At 42.4% G+C, this 23976-nt stretch overlaps 1 protein-coding gene across 1 annotated transcript; it reads right to left on the bottom strand.

Annotated features, from left to right (window-relative positions):
• Nucleotides 1–22300: 22300 nt before the first annotated feature.
• On the bottom strand, nucleotides 22301–23647 carry adra2c (adrenoceptor alpha 2C). Its single transcript, XM_053419125.1, has one exon. It carries the CDS (start codon nucleotides 23645–23647, stop codon nucleotides 22301–22303), a length of 1347 nt encoding a protein of 448 aa, XP_053275100.1.
• Nucleotides 23648–23976: the final 329 nt, after the last annotated feature.

The following is a 23976-nucleotide window of genomic DNA, read 5'->3' as shown; positions in this document are numbered from 1 at the left end:
AAATATTAATATGCACACGCTCAGATCTTGATGAGAACAACCTGGGTGGACTTATCGCGTTTATAACAAGGTTCGTGTCACCACTTACCCTGATTGGAATTGTTAGGTTAAGTAACCTAAAAGATGTTGTGCCTACTTCATCCTGCGGACCCCTGATGAAATGAATTACTCTTTTTGTTTTACTTCAGGCTGAAACATCGCTACAATTGAAATTTTTTCTAGAACACTATTTAAAGAAATTAAAACTATGATGCTGTGCGCATTTAACCTCTTTCCCCATGAGGCGTACAACATGTAAGACCACTGACATTAATCAGTATCTATCTGACTGTATTGATGTTAGTAGGTCAGAGTAAATGATGATGGAACACAAAATAAATGAAAGATTTCAAGTCCTCCTAGAAAATTACATTTTAGATTTACTAACCCCATGAATTCATACATTACAGTAGCCCCATTCAGTAGTAGAATTCATATGAAGTAAATATGGATAGTTTCTGTAACAGCAGGTGCATCACTTTTCTGCCACGAGTCAATTTGTAGTTTTGAGTGTAATTTGTATTTTTAAGCTTCACTTGCTGTCCATTGTGACAGTAAAGCCCAAGTTGGAAAGAGCTGGTTGTTGGAAAGTCGGACGTAGTCAGTTCTGAGGCTCAGTGCTAATAAGCCAAGAGACATTGTACCGTTGAGCCAGGAGTGGTATTGATCCCATCACTTGTGGAGGTGGAGAGGGGAGTGAGACACTGTAGCTCTCCGACGCGAGGGAAGTAAAGAGGACCTTGCAAAGAGTCACACAGACAGAGAGGTGAGAGAGTAAAGTGATACTGAGAAGAGGAGGAACAATGATAGAAGTGTTAATGCACAAATTCTCATGTGCACTTTCATCCCTATTTTCTGTAACTCATCATGAGAACACATTGGCAGCGTCACCTCTATTTACCTCCAGTGACACAAATGTGAAGAGGATATAAACACAAGCAACCAAAATATACATTTAATACTGATGTTGGACATTATATGATGACTACTACACAAACTATTCTAAACTATCAAACTACAAAAAAAATATGTTTGGGACATACTGCTGGACAGAGATCACCTTTTTTATTGTTATTAATATAGCTAAATTACATTTAAAAAACAGGAAATGGAAATTGTGAGCTCAAAGACCGAGCTACTTCCAGGGAAGGGCACCCCCACCCATCACCCTAATATCACCATCGACAGCTCTATGCCAGAAAGCTAGGAACTGGGGTGTCACACTCGACCGTCAACTCTCCCTTAAGGCCTCAGTATGCTTCTCCGAGTCCGTTTCGGAATGACGGACGGACAGAGCGGACGGACCCTTTTTGATTTATAGTTCTACGAGCCTTTTTGTTGTGAAAACAATTCACCGCCAGAACAGTAGATGGCGAAACAGAAGTCGAGCTTAGAGAAGCCTACCTCATGAGGTATATAGAAGAAGTCCACGCTGGTTTATTTATGTCCTCCCGGCTCCTCACACACAGTGAACGATGGTAACAGAAAAAGGATGTTGGTGACGCGACAGTTTTTGCTGAATAAAGTGACACCCAGCGGGTCAAAATGCTTATGTTATCGTGTCTTAGCGCAGCGGTTCCCCGGTCTTGTTTCCAAACTGCGTTGCTAATTCAACAGCTGCAACAGCTTGAAGCTACACGGAGGCAGCTAGCTCCCCCCAACTTCCACACACAGTCAGCAAGGACACCCGATACTAACTACTACCAAGTGTTTGCTTCTAACCTGACGGTGTTTGAGAAACAGTGTCATGAGAGCCGTGGGATTAAGTCAGCGGGTTTTTGCGCTGTTCCCACCGCAGTTAGCATGGTGGCTAGCCCGCTAGCCCCGTTATCAAAGTTCGTTATAACCGTATGTGACCGTACACACATGCTGTAAGTGCTCTAACCAGCCACCGTCAGCCGGACACACTTGTCACATTAATCATAGAGTCGTAGTTGTGATTTTGGTTTATTGTGATGTAGGGAATGGAACAGGAAGTTTCCATTCCGAAATGCTGGCGTTAGCGGACCAATCACAGCCAAGTGCTATCCGTGGGCTGTCCGTCATTTCGACGTGTAGTTAGAAAAATGAGAGCTGCACGAAAAGCTCTGCGAGGAGCCGCGGAGAGGCCCGGAGAGGGCGTTCCACGTTGGAGAGGGCGGTCCTATCTGTCCGTGTCCGTCAAAACGCAGAAGCATACATTGGCCTTTACTGCCAACATTGCTGCAACAAACCCCTTATGTAGATACATGCAGCACAACATCAGGAGGATACGTCCCCTTTTCACTCAGAAGGGGGCAGAGGCTCTGGTCCAGGCTCTGGCCATCTCATGCCTAGACTATTGTAACTCCCTCCTGAGTGGTCTATACCTGCTGGTGCCATCCAACCTCTGCAGCTTCACTCACATTACTCCACTCCTCCGCTCAATTACCAGTGAAGGCCCGCATCTGCTTTAAGACATTTGTACTTGCGTACCGTACTGCAAACGGATCGTGCCCAGCATCCAGGACATGGTTATAATTTACACCCCAGCCCGTCCACTCCGCTCTACATCTGCCAATCAGCTTGCTGCTTCCTCACTGCGAGGGACACCTAGCCACTCAACAAAATCTGTTAGCTGTCCTGGCCCTGAAATGGTGGAACAAGCTCCCCATTGACATCAGGACAGCAGAAGGTCGACATTTCTTCCGCCGCAGGCCCATCAGAAGAAGATGGTGTAATAACCATAGTCAAAAAAATGTAATCATAAATTAAGTTAAATTGCACTTACATGCTGCACTTTGTTGTATGGCTTTTTTTTTAAGCTAATGTACTTACTTGACTCTTGCTGTTCTGGGTTTGTACCCTCATGGTTAATTGCACTTATTGGAAGATGCTTTGGATAAAAGCTTTTGCTAAATGACTGGTAATGTAATGTAATGAGCATAAGTAGAAACAGTATGAACTGGGAATGGCTCCAGATAGTAGGTATTTTCTATAAATATGCAGGTTAAAGAAAAAAAGAAATTATAACACAAAGATATACAATAAGTAATTTTACAGATAAATCACATATTTGTACTGTTTATAGTGGAAGACTTAGTGTTTTGATTTTCACACAGTTTCTACTTGGGTTCATGGACGACAGATTATTTCCTTCTTCTGAGCCTGATCTGTTGTTTGTTTCTAGGGCAGCCATCATTCACCAACTGAGGCCCAGTCCTCTCAGGACCTGTAGCCTACAGTGAGTACACCCATAAAGCTGCTCTAAACAAGCAGAGACAAGAGCACAAGGCGCTGTCAACTCTCATAGATACACAGAGAAAAGAAAAAAAAAGTCTTCCTATACAGAAAAATAAAAACATAAGGTTCACTGTGGGCTCAGCTCAATCATACATTTTTAAGTATCTGCATGGGACCATTTTTTTTTTTGACTGGCTGGTCTGAGGTCACGTTCGGAATGTTTTTTAAGCAGAATCTTTTCCATCCAGGTCTCCCTTGTGAATTTGTCAGGTGGGAAAAGAAGCATAATTAAAATCATACAATATATTAAACAAATTATAAAATTTGGCACCCTGCATTTGCAACATGGGGAAAAGGCCATTGTGCCACATAGTTTGAATGTGTTAGAACATCACATACTGGTCATCCTCAGGGTTGAAATGCTGAAGCAGGTGTATCATGCTGGGCTTGGCGTTTAGGGATTAAACAAGCCGAACAAATAGACTCAAGGAAACGGTAAAATCTCTTTATCTTTTCTCTCTTACTTTAAAACCCCAGTTTTAGTCTTTTATCTCACGTCAACTTCAACACTTAGCTGTAATGTCCTTTTTCTCTTAATATTTCTTCACTACTAAAAGTTGCTTCCGTTTCCTTCCCTCTATAAAAACGTGAGTCTTCTACTGTCAGGGCTCCCCTGTCTGCTGCGAGGGATGTTCAACAGGATGGTTTCATTTGGCAGGCTCTGCACCTCTGGAAAACATTTCTCTAACGGAGGAAGCAAATGAAATGCCCCTTGGCATGGTTTGAGACTCTGTGGCTCACAGGGAAATATTGATCGACAGAATCAGATCTCCATTGGACACACCATACCATTATACCTTCTGGCTGCGTCTGTCCATTCATTCAGCCCCGTTTCTTATCTTTATGTCCTTGTAGACTCACACTTCCATAATGTGATGTTGTCGGGCAGCAGAATCTCAGAACGGATATGCAGTCTTTTGTCTTTGTAGCTGATGTGAAACTGCAGACACCCAGTGATTGCTCCTGTAATATACTCCCTTGTGTGTGAGCTGCCTCTGTGCATCCATCACTCTGTCGGGTATCTACTTCATGAAATGGATGGACCTCCAACGTGCTCAGACCAACAGCCAGGTTCCATTACTATTCCATTATCCCTCGTCTCTTTTCCTTGGGGGCAGCGAAGGCATCTCACGCTGCAGGATTATACACTGCATGCACCGGAAAGCATTTATATATGGCCCTGTGTGAGGAACACCTGTAACTGAGCAGGCACTGGGTTATTTTATCGCTTCAAATCAAGAGGATGCACAGGGAGTGACAGAAACATTGTTTTGTTGCAGGCACCTACCACTGCAGGATTAATCGCGTTTAAACCTCAGAGAGCAGTAAATAAAGTCTTTATGACTCATGTTGCACTGCTCGCCCCAGCTCAATTTCAGTAACCTTTACATACCAGTTCCATGCTGACACATGTGTGCATCTCTCTTCTTTCACACAGCTCTTTCAGTCTCATTCCCGCCTCTCTCCAGGTGCATTGTAGGACATATGGGCCGCACAGGTACGCCTGAGCAGAGATGCATTGAAGTGTTCCATCAGGATGCATGTCACTGTATAGCACCCAATGTACTGACATGCCTTTACTGACATCTTAAAGTGTGGATTCATGAGTTAGAATGTAGTTCTACGTGGAAATTCTCACTTGCGCCAATGAATGATGAACATATTTAAAGGCCTTGTTTACCACCAACCTAATGGCTTCATCAACAGTTTCAAAACAGCAATTCATCTTGTTTATTAGAACTGCCACTTCCACTTCTTCCTCTCTTTATCTCTTGATAAATGAATCCTCGTTGCCGGTCTACTGAAGCTGATCTTATGCAATGAAGTAACATGGGCCTCATTCACAAACTCACAAATTTATTGATAATAAAAATCTTGAATCTTGAATCTTGAATCTGTGCTTAAACCGTGCGTAGTAACATTGGACGCCAAAATCTGGGATTCATCGATATGTTCTTACCTTAGTTTGTCCGCAGAGACCATGCATCTGTACGAAGGATGAAGGCAAGGTTGTTCTAGAAAATATCGTCACCCTTTTAACTAAATGCATGGTATAGTAAAACGCCATTCATTTCAATAAAAAAAAAGGCTTTAACAACAACAATAATTTAATTTACTAATTGAGTATATGAGAATTTTCATATTGAAATGTAGAAGATTTTCTTTCGTTACATTGTTTATTGGCCTATGATTGTCCTTCCCAACAATTTTCTAGTGCCATGAAATTGTGCATCTGTCTTTTATTTTAACAGATTTATTGGTCGCAAAAAATGATATATAGTCAAATACAATGACATCAACGCCCTCAGGGGTCGTTGGTTGGGCTTTGTCACAGCTGGCAGCAAGCTCCTATATACACCTAAGAAGGTGATCAGAGTTATGCATGCTGTTTCCTGCACTACGTATGGATCATGGTAAATCCTTACCACCTGGAGCAGAACCACTACCACAGACGCACAGCCAATTGTGGGGCTTTCTGGTAGGCCTGCAGTGCTGGCTTGCTACGCATTAATGCAGCATCTTGTCGGTTTATCATAATTTTCTGAATCAAACAACATTTGCATGAATGAAACACACATTCATCCATGCACTTATTTACTTGCAAGAACATCCAATAACTGTTTCAGTGTTTCATTAATGTTTTCTATTCCTGACGCTATTCCCTTCCCTGCATTTAGGAGAGCCAGCTGATTTTTTTCCAACTCCAGACTCCAGGACAGAGGACTGGGAAGTGGACTGTGTGGCTAGCGCTGGCAACTGGTATTTAGAGGTCATCTGCGTGTCATCCTCCACTCCCCATCCTCTGGGCCTACAAATGATATCAATTAGCCCAATTAATTATTGAATTAATTAACTCATTTAAACACCAATTTGGTCTGATTGAATTGCACTCGTTAATTACAAAAGACACAAAAGATAAATTGCAAATATCAATATCAACAATTATGTAATAAATAACCTCTGGGTGACAGTTCTTGGTGGACGCCATCACTTTCTTCATCTTTCCTTGGACAAATTCCACTTAATAATGAATGCACATAATTATTGCCAGTCTCTCATCCATCCATCTGTCAGATCTGGTGTTTGTTGCCCTACTCCTGTTTCCTTATTATTTTTCTGGTTTGCGATTCGTTTTTTGGCATCAACTTTGTTGTCAAACCATTTTTTTTATTTTTTTCAAAACTTGTCCACTGGTCCAACGTCAGGGGACACAGCATTCACCTCCTCAGGTATTGCAGCCTAGGCTTAATTTTCTCTGTCTCGTAACTCTGGAGGACATGCTACTGAAACGTGCGTTTTTTGGCTTCCACCTCCAACACAATTAGTAAACCATGGCAGTGTACTAATTGCAGACTGCGTGTGTGTGTGTGTGTGTGTGTGTGTGTGTGTGTGTGTGTGTGTGTGTGTGTGTGTGTGTGTGTGTGTGTGTGTGTGTGTGTGTGTACAAAGACAATCTGTAGTCAATAAAACAAACGACCTTAGAAGCAACCTATAGTAAGACAAGGAAATCAATAGTGATCCAATCGTGACCCTCATAAAGATGGTTATTACATGTCCTCCCTGTTTATGAGACTTGACCTTTGACCTCTCACATTAGAGTAATTGATGGCGTCAGGCTATCTTTTCTGGCGTCAGCTGCATGAGCAGCTCTGGTTCTATGCGCCCGCCATTTCTCCCTCTCGAGCCTTCTGCATTCTGTTCAGTCCCATAGCTCTGCCTATATACACTCACAGTTTATGTGTCATTTCATCATATTCATCGTGTAAATACTGAGTCATCATCAGCGGACTGCTAATGACTCATTTCATATGACTAACAAAGTTTATGAAAAAAAACAACTAAAAGCTATCACAGAAAAACAGGAAAATCCTTATTGCTTCAAACAGTTGTACATCCAGCATCATTAACTCTGCAGACTAGAGGCAGGAAGAGCCGAGCAGCAGAGTAGCTTCAGCACCACAGGTCCCAGTGGGTCCAGTGCACACACTAGTCTGGTATTACAGGATAAACTGTAAGCAGAGGTCAACAGGTAGTTACGTAGTTACGTTTCCTGATCTATTCTGGCTTCATCAAAGTCCTCAAAGTCTTTGTGGTTACAAACTCACACAATTACATCAACATTTAGTGAAAAAGATGTTAAAATTCAAACTGGTGTGGTTCCTTGTTTACTTCAGTTGGGTCCAGTTCACACACTTCCTGTTGGACTTGTGGACCGTTATATGTAAAAGATGTAAATTTTTTCCTTCACAAACAGAAATAGTAAAATCACTACTTAATCTTTAATGGTTAACACTAACGTTACACATTTTTTACCTCAGATGTATGCTGCGGAATTAGAGAGCAGTGTGAAACGGACTGTAAACGCTCTAGGTGGCCTTTGTTGCTGCAGTCTGAGTCCAAGGTCACAGGCTGATTTCTACTTTTGATCCTAATATTGAAAAAAAGAAGATTTAGTGCAGCTGAAGATCAACTCTATATCATGTTATTACATAGATGTGAGAGGTGTGTGTAATGTATCATTTGTATCATCTAAGTAAACACAGCTGACCACAAATGACTAGATTGTTGTGTATGGCTTTTTTTAATCTAAAAATGTGCGCAGCTAAAAATCACTCCAGTGCGTGTGATGCACATTTACACAATAGTATCTACGAGATCAAAACCATACTCATAAGCCTGCATTTCTGCTCTGCATGCACGGCTGTGGTTTGAGGCTGGACCTCATCGTTCCCTACAAGCTCACAACTGCTCAACACCGAGGTCTGGAGAGTTGCTGATGCTCCCTTTCTTTGTCACTTTGACTACTCCCCAGCGTATCTCTGATTTTTCTGACGACTCTGTGGCTCATATAGACCACTGCTGTCGACAAAAGGCCCTATAGGTTACATGTTGTCTGTGCACCATTTACTTTACATTATGAAAGTCGCTGACTCAATATACTTCTCTTTTTCCTCACAGTCCGACATACACTGGAGTCCTGCCACTAACAAGGGGTTTAGGGGAGCGGCAAGTGACCATCTCTGCTTCGCGTACACAATTGCGAGCACAGGGCTGAGACAAATGCGAACCTGCCTATGTTTATGCACTTGCTCGCTCCTCAAATTTATCTCCGAAGTGTTCAAAGTGAGCACGTGACGACTTGCAATTATGCATGCAGATCAAAAATGGGATTATGGGATGACGGGATTATGCCTTTTCTGCTCGTGTACAGTGTTCTGTGCACTGGTATCATATTCATCATGATGTATGATATGTTTCAGATAAAAGGCATTGTTGTGGCTCAACAGCTGGTAACAGGTTGAACACAGTGTTTTTCACTGATTGATAACGTGCAGATGATATATTAGGCTTTGGAATATGAAATGGAAATGCATTTATGCTCTGGAGTGAAAGCTCCCTTGTGTAATATTCTTTACAAGCAACATCTGGACAATATATAAGAAATGGCATACATAATTGAGATACCACCAGAGAAATCATGAACAGTTAAGTGTAATTCCAGTTTGTGTACCCCTCTGTGTTTTTTATTACCCTGTTCATTTGCGACGAACCCCCTGAACCTGCTGAATATTCCGATATGACTCTCATCTCTAATAAGCTGTTCTGTGCCGAAAAAATGCTAATAGCAAAATCATGACGCAGAAACTTGTGCTCGCATTGGGATTTTGCTGCGATGGAAGAAGCTCCAGGATGGAATAATGTGACATTTCCGGCTAACATCAAAATGACTCAGGTCCCAACTCCAACTTTGTCACACCTGCTTCACTGACTCCTGCTCCCTCAGTGGACTTGTCTATGCATGATTCATTTAAGTGCAAAGGGCAACTTGGATGAGGTGATTGTTATTCATTTTACTTTCTGCATAATATTCATGATTGATTTCATTTCTGCATATTTCATGCAGTCTGTTTTTCATACATAATGTGGTGCTTTATATGTATGATGGTGCGTGCCCGCAGAATACTATTAGGCCATCAATTTGAGCAGCGTGCCATTATACTGTATGCATATGCTAGGATGGGTCGGGTCACGGGGAGCAGGAGTCAATCCCATCAAGCACTGGACGAGAGGAGGCGTTTAACATTTCACCAATAATTTGAGTTCATTGTCCATTGAGCTGCAGTTCATTTAGAATTAATATTATGAGTTGCGGTTTAGCTGTGTAGAAAAGGCATTTTTAGGAGATACAGGGTTGACACACATATGTGCTCAGTCCCCAGACATTGTTCAGTACTGGTATTAACTTCTCCCCTAAATGATCCCATCACAAGTGGTCAGTGTTAAGCACAGGTCGGAAGGCACCCAAAGGCGTCCTCAATGGGTTCACATTCAGCGACACTGGGTCAGATATACATTTTTTTTTAACAGACTAACTTAATGCTGTCCACTTGTGATGGGATCTCTGAGGAGCAATGTTAATACCAGGTCTGTACAGGGCCAGGGACATGGCAGATACTGTTTGCATAGGATCTGGATGCAGTCTTAGTCTTATTGAACATATGTAGAACATACAGTTTCCTACTTAAAGCTCTCAGATTTAGTGTGGAAGGTTTGGATAAAAGCATTTGCCAAATTAGAACATTGTATAATATCACGCATTGCAGTTTGAGAAACATTTTAATGTGCTCACTTTTATATAGCCAACATCAAATACTGATATTTATTAAAGGCCTGTATCTTTTCAGACTGTCTGAGCAAGACCACGCTGAGCAGGAGCATTTTTAAACACATCCTTTTCTCCATGTTTTGGTTGTGCATCCAGACTTAAATTATATTTTTTCTCCCCTAAAATTCAGACCTATGCACACCTCCTAAAAGAAAATCTGAAAAATGCCAGCTGGACTTTATGTGTAGGTAGAAGCTATGTATAAGCATGCCTTAATTTCCCTTGGTATCCCTCAAGTTTATATCTAACTATCTATCTACTGTATCTAGAAACCCCAAATGGTTGCAATGTGACATTTCATTGTTATCCTGCCATAAACTATGTGCAGAGGAGAAACAGAAATAACATATTGTATCTTCTTCACTTTTTTCTGTGGCCTGCCTCCTCGTCTATCCTCCAGAGATGCCCAGTTTGAGAAGAATTACCCTTTTGGGGGTTTTAATGTGGACATAGCTAGTTGCTGAGAATCTGAAATGTCTGGTGTAGGTTATTTTTAACAAAAGCTGCATCGTAGAATTTAGTCACCTAAGACCAAGACTGATAATTGCCTCCAACTGCCCTGTCTGAAATACCTGAGGCTGTTAAGCAGTAACCTCTCACAACAGTGATTTTAAACTGCTTCAGCAAAGGTAATATGGCAGCTAGGTAGAAATGTTTTCTTTTGACAGGAAGCAACATGTAATATGGTGCAATGACATTTTTACAATTAATTAAAGTTTTAATTTAATTTAATCCCCCATGTTGAGCCCGACAGCAGAAAGGATTCCAGTACAAAATAAGATGACATTTCAGAACTATTCTATATCTATTCATCCTTGTCAGCGGACATACTTCCCTCTTTGGAAATCCAAGGTTTTTTCCACTTTTGCACCTTCCTCTTTTTGACAGACAAAGAGCAATGGTTTTGGAAGGCAAAGAGATGAATGAATCGAGTAGAATAGAGATGAGGAGTGAGGAATGAACTGCTGACCCTGAGGGTGAGTGGCTGCTGGATGGAGGTGGCATGAGAGAAAGACATTTCTAAATGCAATGCTCTGATGAAAAATAGATCTACAATCAGCACGTGATGAAACCCATGTCTCTGGACAAAGACAAATACTGTTGCTTATATACTGAGCTTTTGTCTGCAGAGAAATTTGTCCTTGGGAGAGACATTTGAGCGACCACATGGATTCACACTTTACATGTATTAGCCATTGTAGGAGCACAGCTCTTTAGAGTGGCCATGAAAATGTGTACCATAATTCAGGGACTGTGTATAAAAATAGACTCTGGGTCCTGGAAGTGAAGTGAAGCCATTGTAATGTTAGTAAATATTTTCTTGCAGAGTTGATGGTCTCAATAGCTAGTTTAGGTCTTCTCTTCATGGTGATGCTAATTGTGTTACTTATAATCCTATTAAGAGTAAGCTATGCATTGGAGCATGGATACAACATAATTGAAAATCCCTGACATCCATTTGGTGTGGCCGTGCAGTTTACTCAAGCTCTCAGTCAGGAAGTAACCAAATATGGTAACTTCAGGTCTCAAACAATTCAAGATAACTCTGGTTATGGTGGATTTCACTTGAGTGGAACCTAATGACTGTGGTGATAAGCTGACTTTTCTTCTAGCGCCATCATGAGGTTTATATGTCATATTTGACCACTTTTTTCAAACTATGATATCTGAACTCCTCACATCTAGGCCATCGGCAGTCCAAACCTTTCATTTATCCAGAGATATCTCTACATCTGTACAGGCACTTCCTTGGTTCCTGAATAATACACTTCCCATGTGAGATATGCGTTCCACGTACAGAGAGACAGAAATAGATTTCGGGAATTATCAGATGAAATTGTAAAGACCTTGATAACCTCTCAACTTTTTATCTAGTGCCTTTAGAGGTTCAATTCAAATTTGTCAACCAATTTGCTCCATGTGTACATGCTACTCAGAATTCGTTAGCATGCTTAATTTAGATGGTAAACACAAACATAGCTGCTAATCATCTATGCTCATGCTAATACAGCCGTCAGCTAGAAGCAGTGCTGTGCCTGCATGCAGCTTCACGCAGCCACTAGCTCTAACTTAGAACTTCTTCACCCTGATACCGAAATGCAACATTTAACAAGAACAGAGCATTTGGAGCCGTAAATAAATAATTGTTTCTCATTCACTCCCTCCATTAGCTTTCCACTCTGGCTATAAAGCGGCAAAAATGTCCTGAGAGTTTTTGAATGTCTAGTTGATGGCTATTTAAGTTTTAGTGTATAAAAATTGTTGGCTTCAATTCCGGTTGTGACTCGGGATCAACTAGTGAATGCTAAAACAGGGTAAAACAATCAGAGCTGCCCATCTGGCAGCTCCGTTAGAAAGTAGAAAGTGCTATTCCCCTGTGAAAAACCGATCCAGAACTATTAAAATGTAATCTACAAGTGCATTTAATGCATTAATTCAAGGCGAAATCTATGTTTCGCCTTGAATTTAAGCATTTAAGTGAACCAACAAGAGTTTATTCAGCTGAAGAAAATCGTATTAACAGGGGCTTTATTAGAAGGTATGTCTGAGTCAACTAACCGTGCACTGAAATGGCTGAAACAAGATGCATATTTACATCAGCACGTGTTTGTGTGTGTTTGTGTGCCTGTGCGCTCTGCGTCTCTATCATGCAAGTGGAGCCGAGGCTGTTTCACAATATGGACGGCTGCTGTCACACTGAAGAGAAGAGATAGATTGATAGGGGTAGAGAGTGAAAGAGGGTGCGACTGATGGCAGATGGTGTGCTCAAGACGGAGTCCTCCGCTCTTCCATCCTGCAGAGGTACGGAGAACCCTGGAGAAATAAAAGGACGTACTGATTGATTAAACAATTGATTTTCTCCTGCAACTGAGTCTCCTGTGAGCCGCGTCTACCTTCTGACTCGTCTCCTCAGCGCTGAAACATAATCCTTTCTGGACTTTCCTTTTATCAATCAAATGCTCCTGTATTCACATCACAGTTTCTCATTTGTATTTGCCCGCCAGCAAACCACCTCTGGAATTGTAGCACAACAGCAACTCTGATAGAAAACATGACAAATTACATGGTGTTAGTCACAGACTCTGCTTAAAGGAATGAACACGACATTCTGTGAAATCCATTACAAAGCGCTTTATCTTTCACTGTCAGACCAAAGGTGCCTGTTGCTGTTTTCATTCAGTGTCTCATCTTTGTTGTTCATCTCTCACGCTAACATCCATCGGTTCCTATAACTGTATGCGTATTTTTAAGTTTTATCTCAGAGAAACCGCTTGAGTTTTTGTACTTAAGATAAGGGATATTTTTATGATGGCATATTGGGGGATTGTTAGGCAATTTAAGAATTAAATGCATGTTTTATTCTGCCGAAACAAAGTGTGGTTCCTAAATACCTGGCCTCTGCAGGAATGCTTTTGATCAGGATGTTCTATATTTTTCTTTGCAGTTGCCATCCTGTCTCTGTCATGGAGGTAAAATTAACCTTCAGGGACTCTCCTCTCTCATCAAGACCATTTACTAAGGGGAAACGTTCTGAACCTCCCACATTAAAGTTGTAAATTTACCAGAAAGATATTCATATAGTCACTGAGATTAAAGTAAAGGTACATTTTCAAGAAAATAAAAAAACTGAGATATCTATGAAATTATAAAGTCAGAGAGCTTGCTCGAAAACGTACCTGAAGGCTGTTAGATATTCAGAATTTCTGTCATTTTGGAGAGTTCTCTTCAGGCTTGTGCAAAGTTGAAGCATAGTCAGCAGTCAATTCCACCAAACTGAGCAACATTCCCCTCACTGCGTCTATGCGGAATGGCCAAACACAATAGTAATAGATGTAGTTTATGGCTGGAAGCAATTGCACATCAAGAAAGAAAAAGAAGGAGCTAAAGGGATTACTACACTTTTACAGGGAGAGGTGGAATTAGTCACACTGTGTATGCCCAGCTTTAGGCTGCAGCACTCTGCCCTCTCTCAGCCACCATAGAAAAGACCATTAAGCTCTGTAAAGTGAGGCCACTGAATTTGTCCTACGAAAAAAGGCATACAATATTAAGCTGTAAATATAAAAATATTGATTTATTCTGGTAGCATTGTACGATCAATCAAAATGGCCACATGTATATAATAATGGTGGTACTCACTGTATGTAATGTATACGCTTCAAATGTGTCTATGTGTTTCTGTTGTTGCTGCATTGCTCAAGAACCTGATATATATATACAGTGCCTTGCATAAGTATTCACCCCCCTTGGACTTTTTCCCATTATGTACTGTTACTAACTGGAATTCAAATAGACTTAAATAAACTTTTTCCCGTTTGATCAACAAAACATGCATAGTACTTTGGAGGTGCAAAATAAATTTTATTGTGACACAAACAATAATGAGAACAAAAAAGTTGACATCTGTTGGGTGCATAAGTATTCACCCCCCTGTGTCAATACTTGGTAGAACCCCCTTTCGCTGCAATTACAGCTGCAAGTCTTTTGGGGTATGTCTCTACCAGCTTTGCACATCTAGAGATGGAAAGGTTTGTCCATTCTTCTTGGCAAAAAAGATGAAGCTCAGTCAGATTGGATGGAGACCGTCTGTGAACCGCAATCTTCAAGTCTTGCCATAGATTCTCTATTGGATTGAGGTCTGGGCTTTGACTGGGCCATTTTAAGACATTAACATTCTTTAATCCAAACCATTCCTTTGTAGCTCTGGCTGTATGTTTAGGGTCATTGTCCTGCTGGAAGATGAACCTCCGCCCCAGTCTCAAGTCTTTTGCAGACTGCATCAGATTTTCTTCAAGGATTTCCCTATATTTGGCTCCATCCATCTTTCCCTCTATTCTGACCAGTTTCCCTGTACCTGCTGAAGAGAAGCATCCCCACAGCATGATGCTACCACCACCATGTTTCACTGTTGGGATGGTGTGCTCAGGGTGATGGGCAGTGTTGGGTTTTCGCCACACATAGCGTTTTGCATTGAGGCCAAAAAGTTCAATTTTGGTCTCATCTGACCAGAGCACCTTCTTCCACATGTTTGCTGTGTCTCCCACATGGCTTCTGGCAAACTCCAAACGGGATTTTTTATGGATCCCTTTCAACAATGGCTTCTTCTTGCCACTCTTCCATAAAGGCCAGATTGGTGGAGTAGACGACTAATAGTTGTCCTGTGGACAGATTCTCCCACCTCAGCTGTGGATCTCTGCAACTCCTCCAGAGTAACCATGGGCCTCCTGGTTGCTTCTCTGATTAATTTTCTCCTTGTCCGACTCTTCAGTTTGGGTGGACGGCCTCCTCTTGGTAGGTTTGCGGTTGTGCCATATTCTTTCCATTTTCTTATTATGGATTTTATGGTGCTCAGAGAGATGTATATTTTTTTATAACCTAACCCTGCTTCATATTTCTCCACAACTTTATCCCTGACCTGTTTGGTGAGCTCCTTGGTCTTCATGATGCTGTTTGTTCAGTAATGATCTCCAACAAACTCTGAGTCCGTCACAGAACAGGTGTATTTATACTGAGATTAAATTGCAGACAGGTGGACCCTATTTACTAATTATGTGACTTGCAAATGTGACTTGTGAATGCAATTGGTCGCACCAGATCTTTGTTAGGGGTTTCACAGTAAAGGGGGTGAATACATATGTACTCAACACTTTTCAGATTTTTATTTGTAAATAATTGTGAAATCCATGTAATATTTCCCCCCACTTCCAAATGATGCACTATTTTGTGTTGGTCCATTACATAAACTCACGATGAAATAAATTTGAATCTGTAGTTATACCATGACAAAATGTAGAAAAGTCCAAAGGGGGTGAATACTTATGCAAGGCACTGTATACACTGAGCCAGTTTGGAACCTCCACTGAAGTGTGAGCGAGGAGAAAGATGCAGGTTGCAGGTCGATGAAACCGAGATAAAGAGTAAGATGAGACGTAGTATGAGCAGAAAGAAAATGCTCAAGTCCACACAGAGATCAGATCCAACAAAAAAAGGACATTTCTCTTCAAACTAAATACCATCCGTTGCAGTGAGGGTCAATCCCTCCAACATGCAAAACTTGAGCATTATACCTTCAGGGATTTGGCTTCATAAGCTTTAGAAGAATTCATGACAATATACTGGACAAACATGAAATACTTCACTGTCTGTCCTGTCTTGTAATGCTGCACCTCCCACCCAACCCGCTCTCTTTGAACATTTCCTCAAATGATTTTTGACACATGTGAGGGAGTTGGAGAAGTCTAGGGATATGGGAGGTCGGGCTGAGTTGAAGGCGTCATTGTTGCCCATGCACCACAAAGGAAGACAACACATTTACAGACTTTAAACATTTATGGAAGGATGCAGGTGAAGCTCGGGTCATGAATATATTTTCGCTTTTATCATTATGTTTTTTAAAAAGCCTGTCACATCTGATCTGAGCATCAAAAAGTTCAAACTCATGCAGGTGAGGTGAGCTAGGGGATGTGTTTTAGCTCGCCGAAATGTTACCTTTACACAATTACATAAGGTAAATTCAAATAAAATGCGTGATGAAGATGAAACAGAAAACTGCGGTGGCCCTGAAAGCTCATCGAATGGCAACTTAAGAAAACACATGCAAGTTGACAAAACAACAGCAAAGTAAAAAAACATCTTCATCAATTTCACAACACAACACAACACATTAAAGCAACGCGCTGCAAAAAGAGAAAAGCGCTGCAAATACCGGAACGAGCTGCAAATAGAGAAACGCGCAGCAAATACCGGAACGCGTTGCAAAAAGCCAAACGCGCAGCAAGAAGAGGCCACAACACAACGGAAGTGTTTCCAGGGGACAGCTAAAAGTGATGGACACTGCTGCCACAAAAACGTCCAATACACCATAGAAATTCGGTTCCACACAGGATTCGGCCACCCGCGGCTCTGGAGCCGAACGCGGCTCTTCAGCCCCTCTGCAGTGACTGTACAGTACAGTGTTGTGCATATGTTTCGCGAACGCTAAACTTAACGAATCAGTTTTCATATTATTAACGTGAACATAACGATGAACGTGAGTGAACGTCACGTACATTTTTTAAACCATCACCGTATCAGGCCATCATGAAATACCAGGAGCGGGTGAGTGTGTGAGCGTGTGTCCCCCGGCGCTCCGACCCCGCCCACTCACTCGGAGAGACCCATCTGATCACGGAAGATGGTCCGATCTAGAGACATGTCGTCTTCTCCTGTTAAACTGAATAAACAGCGCTAACAAGCAAGCCCCTGTTTGTGAAGCAATATATTGTCCATAGTGAGCAGGGGTACAAAACCTTTACTATCAAAAGAGCGAGTGGGCGGGGTCGGAGCCCCGGGACCCGAGACCTATACAGTCTATACCCGGGACCGGAGCACTCGCCACACACACACGCACACGCGCACACACACACACTCGCCCGCCCGCTCCTGGTATTTCATGATGGCCTGATACGGTGATGATTTAAAAAATGTACGTGACGTTCACTCACGTTCTGTGACGCTCAGTCATTTATGTTTATGGTTTTCTGTCTTGTGTTTTCTATTTCCTGTTTTATTTTGTAGCCCCGCTGTCACTGTCTTGTTTCAGCTTCTCGGTGTCTCACTTCCTGTTCGTTGATTGTCTTCTCCAATCCTCATGTGGTTCACCTGTTTCTAATTGTTCCTGCCTTCCCTCTGTGTCTATTTAAGCCTCTGTGTTCCCCAAGCCCTTTTTCGGTTTGTACTCGTTTGTCTGCCTGTTTCCACACGTGTAGATATGGTTTGTCTGTGCTTGCTGTCTCGACCAGCTTCTCCTGCTTCGTTGTTCTCTGTGCGCTTTGTCGCCTGTTTAACTAGTGTTAGTGTTCCTGTTTTGTTTCTTTCTTGTTTAAAGCCTTTTTTATATTAAATCCCCTTTTTGTTAACAACCTCTGCATCCTGGGTCCATCTCCTCCACCATACCGTAACACGTTCATCGTTACGTTCACGTTAATAATATGAAAACTGATTTGTTAAGTTGAGCGTTCGCGAAACATATGCACAACATTGTACTGTACAGCCACTGCAGTGGGGCCGAAGAGCCGCGGGTGGCCGAACCCTGTGTGGAACCGAATTTCTATGGTGTATTGGACGTTTTTGTGGCAGCAGTGTCCATCACTTTTAGCTGTCCCCTGGAAACATTTCCGTTGTGTTGTGGCCTCTTCTTGCTGCGCGTTTGGCTTTTTGCAACGCGTTCCGGTATTTGCAACGCGTTCCGGTATTTGCTGCGCGTTTCTCTATTTGCAGCTCGTTCCGGTATTTGCAGCGCTTTTCTCTTTTTGCAGCGCGTTGCTGTAATGTGTTGTGTTGTGAAATTGATGAAGATGTTTTTTTACTTTGCTGGTGTTTTGTCAACTTTCATGTGTTTTCTTAAGTTGCCGTTCGTTGAGCTTTCAGGGCCACCGTAGAAAACACCTAATTAGTTCTTTTTTAACCTCAGGAGCGTCTTCAAAGACTCGAGTTGAAATGGAAACGTGAAGCGAGAAAGTGTTGAGTGCTTCCCTCTGCATTTTTCAGGATCGTTTGATGGGTCTTGCCTCAGATCTGCGGAGCAGGAGCAAACCACTTGCAGCAGCCGGAGGATGTGACCCGCTGACACAACAAGCCATAAACACACTTTGAATCCATTCGGCCTCGTCATGGAGGCGACGCTGCTCGGCTTTCAGGGGATAAATAAATAAGTGTGAGGCGAGCAGAGAGAGGAGAGGTTACATCCGTCGTCTGGGTCAACAGAAATTCGCCAGCCTTCCTGGTAAACCCTCACTCAGATGTGACCTTTGATTGGTTCACAAGGTCTTTGGTGAGTTGTGTTTTCCAGTGCCCACACGGAGTAAATGCGCAATCATATATACAAACTTACACTTAAAGCAGACATGGCTGACCTCTCCTTATGGATCACCCAACGTTCTTGTGGACGTCTAATGTAGCGAGGCACTAGTGACTGAGACCATTTTCATTTCACAAGAAGGTCCCTGCATCCTGTCATCTCTGGATGTTTATCTGAAATGGTGCACTAGGAGAAAAGATATTGTTTACAATGAGCGGCAGGGTGTTCAGACAGCAGGGGAGCCGGACCTGACTTTGAGCAGGAGAAAATCGTTGCCTTCAAATAACAGCGTACATCTTTGGTAAAGTAAATCAAAGTCTTGGCTGACAATATAGGATTTCTGATACGTTTTTGGAGCCAGGTATATCCATTAACGAGGTAAGCGGCGTGAAGGGAGAGGGAAAATTCACAACAGCAAACATCTATATGCCTCACAGGTCTTTGTTTTGATCTTGAGTCTGACTTTGATCACATTGATTACCCTGTGAAGTCTCATTTAGTCCGTCTCTGAAGCTGCTTAGCAAAGCTATCTGAGTAATGTCTGTTTTGAGCCTCAGTTCAAAGGGATTCTCATTTGTAAGAGTATCTGTGGATAAAAATAAACCTAACCTCATTCATTATAAAGTTATAAATGATGCCCACTGTCGGAGCACTGAACTGAAACTGAAACATTATGGTCAACGACCATCATCACTTAGAAACCACAATTTTAAACTTGAACCAGATGGTTTCCACAATCAATCAATAGAGACTGCTTTCACAGACACCACAGTTTATTTCAAGATGTATGTCATCGTACAAATAGAATAACAAAGGATGACAACACAACTGATTGAGTTAAAAATATTTAGATGGTGGAGGGCAGGAGGAAGGTAACCACCAGCTCAAATAAAAAATTAACCCTCTTTGGTAGAGATTCATTAATTGTCTCATTATTGACGATTGGCTTGAGTCCCCCTGTGGTCCTCAGAGTGTAAGTGGAATTCTTAATGGATGGATGGATTATTGATCGTATAGTACTGTGGTGTCCAACCCTTTTGGCCTCTCTGTCGTACTGAACCCCTATAGCCCTGCATGTAGACCCACCTTCTCTTCAACACCTTTCAGGTTCTAATTATCTGAACACACTATATGCATCTTATTTAACACATCACATGTAAACAGATATTGTTAAATATGTTTTCCTGCAAAGCATGGGAACAACAGATCTGTGTTTGTATCTGTTGGGACTATTGTTCCGTAGGTGAAGTAAAGCTCACATCCATAAATGTGCCAGCCTGAGAGAAAGAAGCTGGACATTTAAAGTGAACCTACTGTATATTGACTTATTTATTGATTTACTTATTAGCTCACATGCTGAGGAGTTCCCTTGCTCTATCAACAGCAACATTCGATGATAAGGTGTTACAATTGATTCAGAGCGCTGGAGGTGGTCGTTTATTTTTGAAAAAAACATAACATCTATTTAAATTTTGCAAAGGAACCCAAAAGAGTGAATTTATTACTGCTTTCTGAGATTAGAGAAACTTGGTTTCCTGACTGTAAAAATCCCCCCCCCCCCCCAGTGCAGTTCATGCCTCAGGCAACATTTCAAATTGTTATATTGTTCAATATTGTGTTTTTTAATTTGTTGTTTGTAAAGTGCACCAACCACACCAAGGCAATTTCCTGTATGTGCAAATATACATGGCAATAAAAAGAATTCTGATTCTGATTCTGAGAAATATAACAAAACAAATGTTTATTTCCTCTGCTGAAAATAATCACATATATATTTTAACCTGTCCATTTTCTTCACAGTTAAAGTAATTATAGCTATAGTTCTCAGGCTTAAACATTAGCTTTTGAAGAAGTCTACCTTAAAATGTGTGCGTATAATAAAAAAAGATCCTTAGTCATTTTGTTCTGAGTCACAGCAGTGACAACATCAAGGTAATAAATAAACGACAGGAGCAAAGCAGTTATCTCTTTATTTGATCTTTTCCAATATGCTCAAAGCAAAGAAGAAAACACTTGTTCTTTTAGAAAAGGACAGAGGTCGGTGTCACATGAAAACCCTTCAGAGCGTTGTTCATTATACAAACAATACGTTTTTATCAGATTGATACGTGTGTGGTCACGAGGTGCCACACAATAATACTGTAGTGTTTTCACTTATTTACACAAGGAAAAAAAGCATTAGCCCTTCTGGCTGTAAATGCTTGAAATGTAAAGATGAAAATATTGACTGTATAGGTCATTTTTATGTCTTTATGGATATAATACCAATGTGCGTGTGTGTCCCTGTGTGTGCAAGCAGCAGACAATAAAACAGAGCACTAAGGTGTTTGGCTTTTTTCTGTGGTGCTTAAGATAGAGAAAGTGACAGAAAATGGGAAAATGGGAGGGAGGAGAAGAGAGACATTTGACCAGGGAGAATCAGGCTCACACACATACAGTGCACAAACACACAGGCACACACACAAACACACACACACACACACACACAATCACTAACTGGCAGTTGGGATAAGATGCGGTTAACTCTCTTGTCTCGCTTTATCACAACACAGTTCCTATGTAATTCACTTTGTCTTTTCTTTCCCTTTCCCACACACACACACACGCCCACACACACACATTTGTCCCAGGGGTACTCCTGTATGTCATCTATTTTCTCGGAGGGGAGAGGAGGGTGCTGGAGATGCCACTCGACTTTACATCCCAGCGTATCTGGACGCAGTCCAAGTTCACAAAAAAATATACAAGTCCCGATGTATAGTTTTCCTCACAGTTTCCACAGTTGACACTTGAGCCTAACACAAAACACTGAAGCAGAAATATAACTTTGCAATTTTCGAGAATGAGTTTTTTTTTGTGAGAACAGTTTTGCTACTGAACCAGTAAGCAAGAAGCCCCTTCGTCCCATTGGTCCTCATGTGGAATCATAATAGAAAGGTAGAGAAAAACTGAGTATGAGACGGAGAGAGATGGGTGATCCCTCGATCTCACCTCACACAGCTATTGTGAGAAGATTGTCAAGGCCTTCGCATCATAGTCAGTGAATGAGGTCACATTATAAATTAAGTGTCTCTGTAAACCACTCGCCTCCTGTGCAGTTCCGCGGGTGCAGCCCACTGTGGTGTGCATGCATCACAGTTAACTGTTGTGAGTCAATGAATTGTAATTAAACGAGGGGAGAGATAGTCAGTGAGGAGGGTGAATGAGGCGCAGCCCACATCAACGTCCGTTAGCAGCCTGAATGGTGTTTGATGAAAGCCTCCTCTGTGAAAATGATCACAGCGCTTAACCCTTGTACTTTAAACACCATCTCTGTACCTTCGACACTTTGATCCGTGAAGCATCCCTTCATTTCAAGTGCAATCCCTGAAAGTAAAGGTGTGGGAACACCCTCGGGCCAGCACTTAATCACACAGCTCAGAAAAGATCAAATGCACGTCTGAAGGGAGAAGATGACTACTAGAAATCCAGCCATGCAGGAAGCCCCGCCTCCCTCAGAAAGACCGTTTCCATGACCTACAGAGGATCTTCTGGAAGGCTCTGCGGAAGTCCTGGTTGAAGATGGTGTAGATGACCGGGTTTAGAGAGCTGTTGACGTACCCAAACCAGAAAAAGAACTTGAACAGGGTCTCCGGGATCTGGCACGGCTCCCGGCAAATGCCGTACAGGCTGTAGGAGAAGAAGAAGGGGAACCAGCACAGGACGAATACCCCCATGACGACAGCAAGGACAAAGGTGAAGCGCTTTTCCCTAGCGGCAGAGATTTTCTTTCGGTTGATGGTGCTCCTGCGTTTGCGGCGAGACGAGAACAGCTCCATGGACTTGGAACTGGCACGTGACTTTCTGCTGGAGTATTTAGAGGCGGAGCTGCTCTTCCGGCTGGACATCCTGCCTTTCCTGTCTTCGTGGTGATGTTTGGACGAAGTAGAATTTTTTTTAGGCTTCTCATCCGATGAGCTGCTGTCTTCAAAGTCCTCATCGGGGTCTGTTGACACGTGCTTCGGCTCGTTCGGTAGGGGGGACTGAGCTGCCTGCTCCTGGCAGTGCCCGTTCTCACGTTCCTGGTCCTTCATGCTCCCGCCCCTGTTGGACTTCATTGACCCGCCTGGCTCAGCCTTGTCCATCCCATTCTCACGAGGGGTGTCCACATCCCTCTTCTTCTCTGACATTGTTCTGGTCCTCGTCTTTGCCACCTGGTAGATGCGGATATATACCAGGATCATGATAACGCAGGGGGCAAAGAATGATCCAAGGCTGGAGTAGAGGATATACCAGGTCTCGTCATTCAGGATACACTGGGGACTGGCCTCGTTGCTGGTCCTGTCCATCGATATGAGCGGTGGGAAGGAGATGACAGCCGAGATCAACCACACCACCACAATCATCCCTTTAACTCTTTTAGGTGTCCTCTTCTGGTTGTACTCTAAAGCCTGTGTCACAGACCAGTACCTGTCCAGACTAATGGCGCACAAGTGAACGATAGAAGAGGTGCAGAATAAAACGTCCAGGGCCAGGTAGATGTCACACCAGATTTTACCAAAAAACCAGTAGCCCATGAGTTCATTTGCCAGAGAGAAGGGCATGACGAGGGTGGCCACCAGTATGTCAGCACTGGCCAGGGATACCAGGAAAAGGTTCTGAGGTGGTTTTAGTGCTCTGCTTGTTAACACAGCGATGACAACCAAGACGTTCCCGACTATTGTAAACAAAATGAGGAAGCTGACCAGTCCAGCCAGACCCCAGATGGCCAGCTGGCTGTACTCGCTTTGAGAAGTTGAATTAGAGGAGATGTTTTCTGCCTCCATCCCGTCCTCCAGGCTAGAGCTGTTAAAGAAATTCATTTTGACAGTTTTTTCCTCAGTAGCCAAGGTTTGACTTTTTAAAAAATCAAAATGTGCTGGGATAATATGTAGAAATATCCCACGAGGACAAAGGCGGATTTTTCACAACAGAAATCTTCATCAAATAGTGATTTTCTTCTTTCCTCACCTTCGTTATTCCACATCCTGTATGCGAGTGTTTCCTTTGGAAAAAAAAGAGAATGGGACACCGAGAAAGAAAGGGAGACAGGGCGGAGGGGGTCGCAACATGCAAAGTCTTTTAAGTCCTTATTCCAGAAAACATGCAGGACGCACAGCAGCGCAATTTCCGCGGTTGGGGTTCGGGGACT

This window comes from Pleuronectes platessa, chromosome 3, assembly GCF_947347685.1.
Source record: "Pleuronectes platessa chromosome 3, fPlePla1.1, whole genome shotgun sequence".
NCBI classification, from domain to species: Eukaryota; Metazoa; Chordata; class Actinopteri; order Pleuronectiformes; family Pleuronectidae; genus Pleuronectes; species Pleuronectes platessa.
The sequence above is the reverse complement of the archived record's forward strand: the minus strand, read 5'-3'. Positions and strand labels throughout refer to the sequence as shown.

Coding starts and splice junctions, on each gene's coding strand:
- adra2c (XM_053419125.1), bottom strand. CDS start 23,647: ATGAATTTCTTTAACAGCTCTAGCCTGGAGGACGGGATGGAGGCAGAA.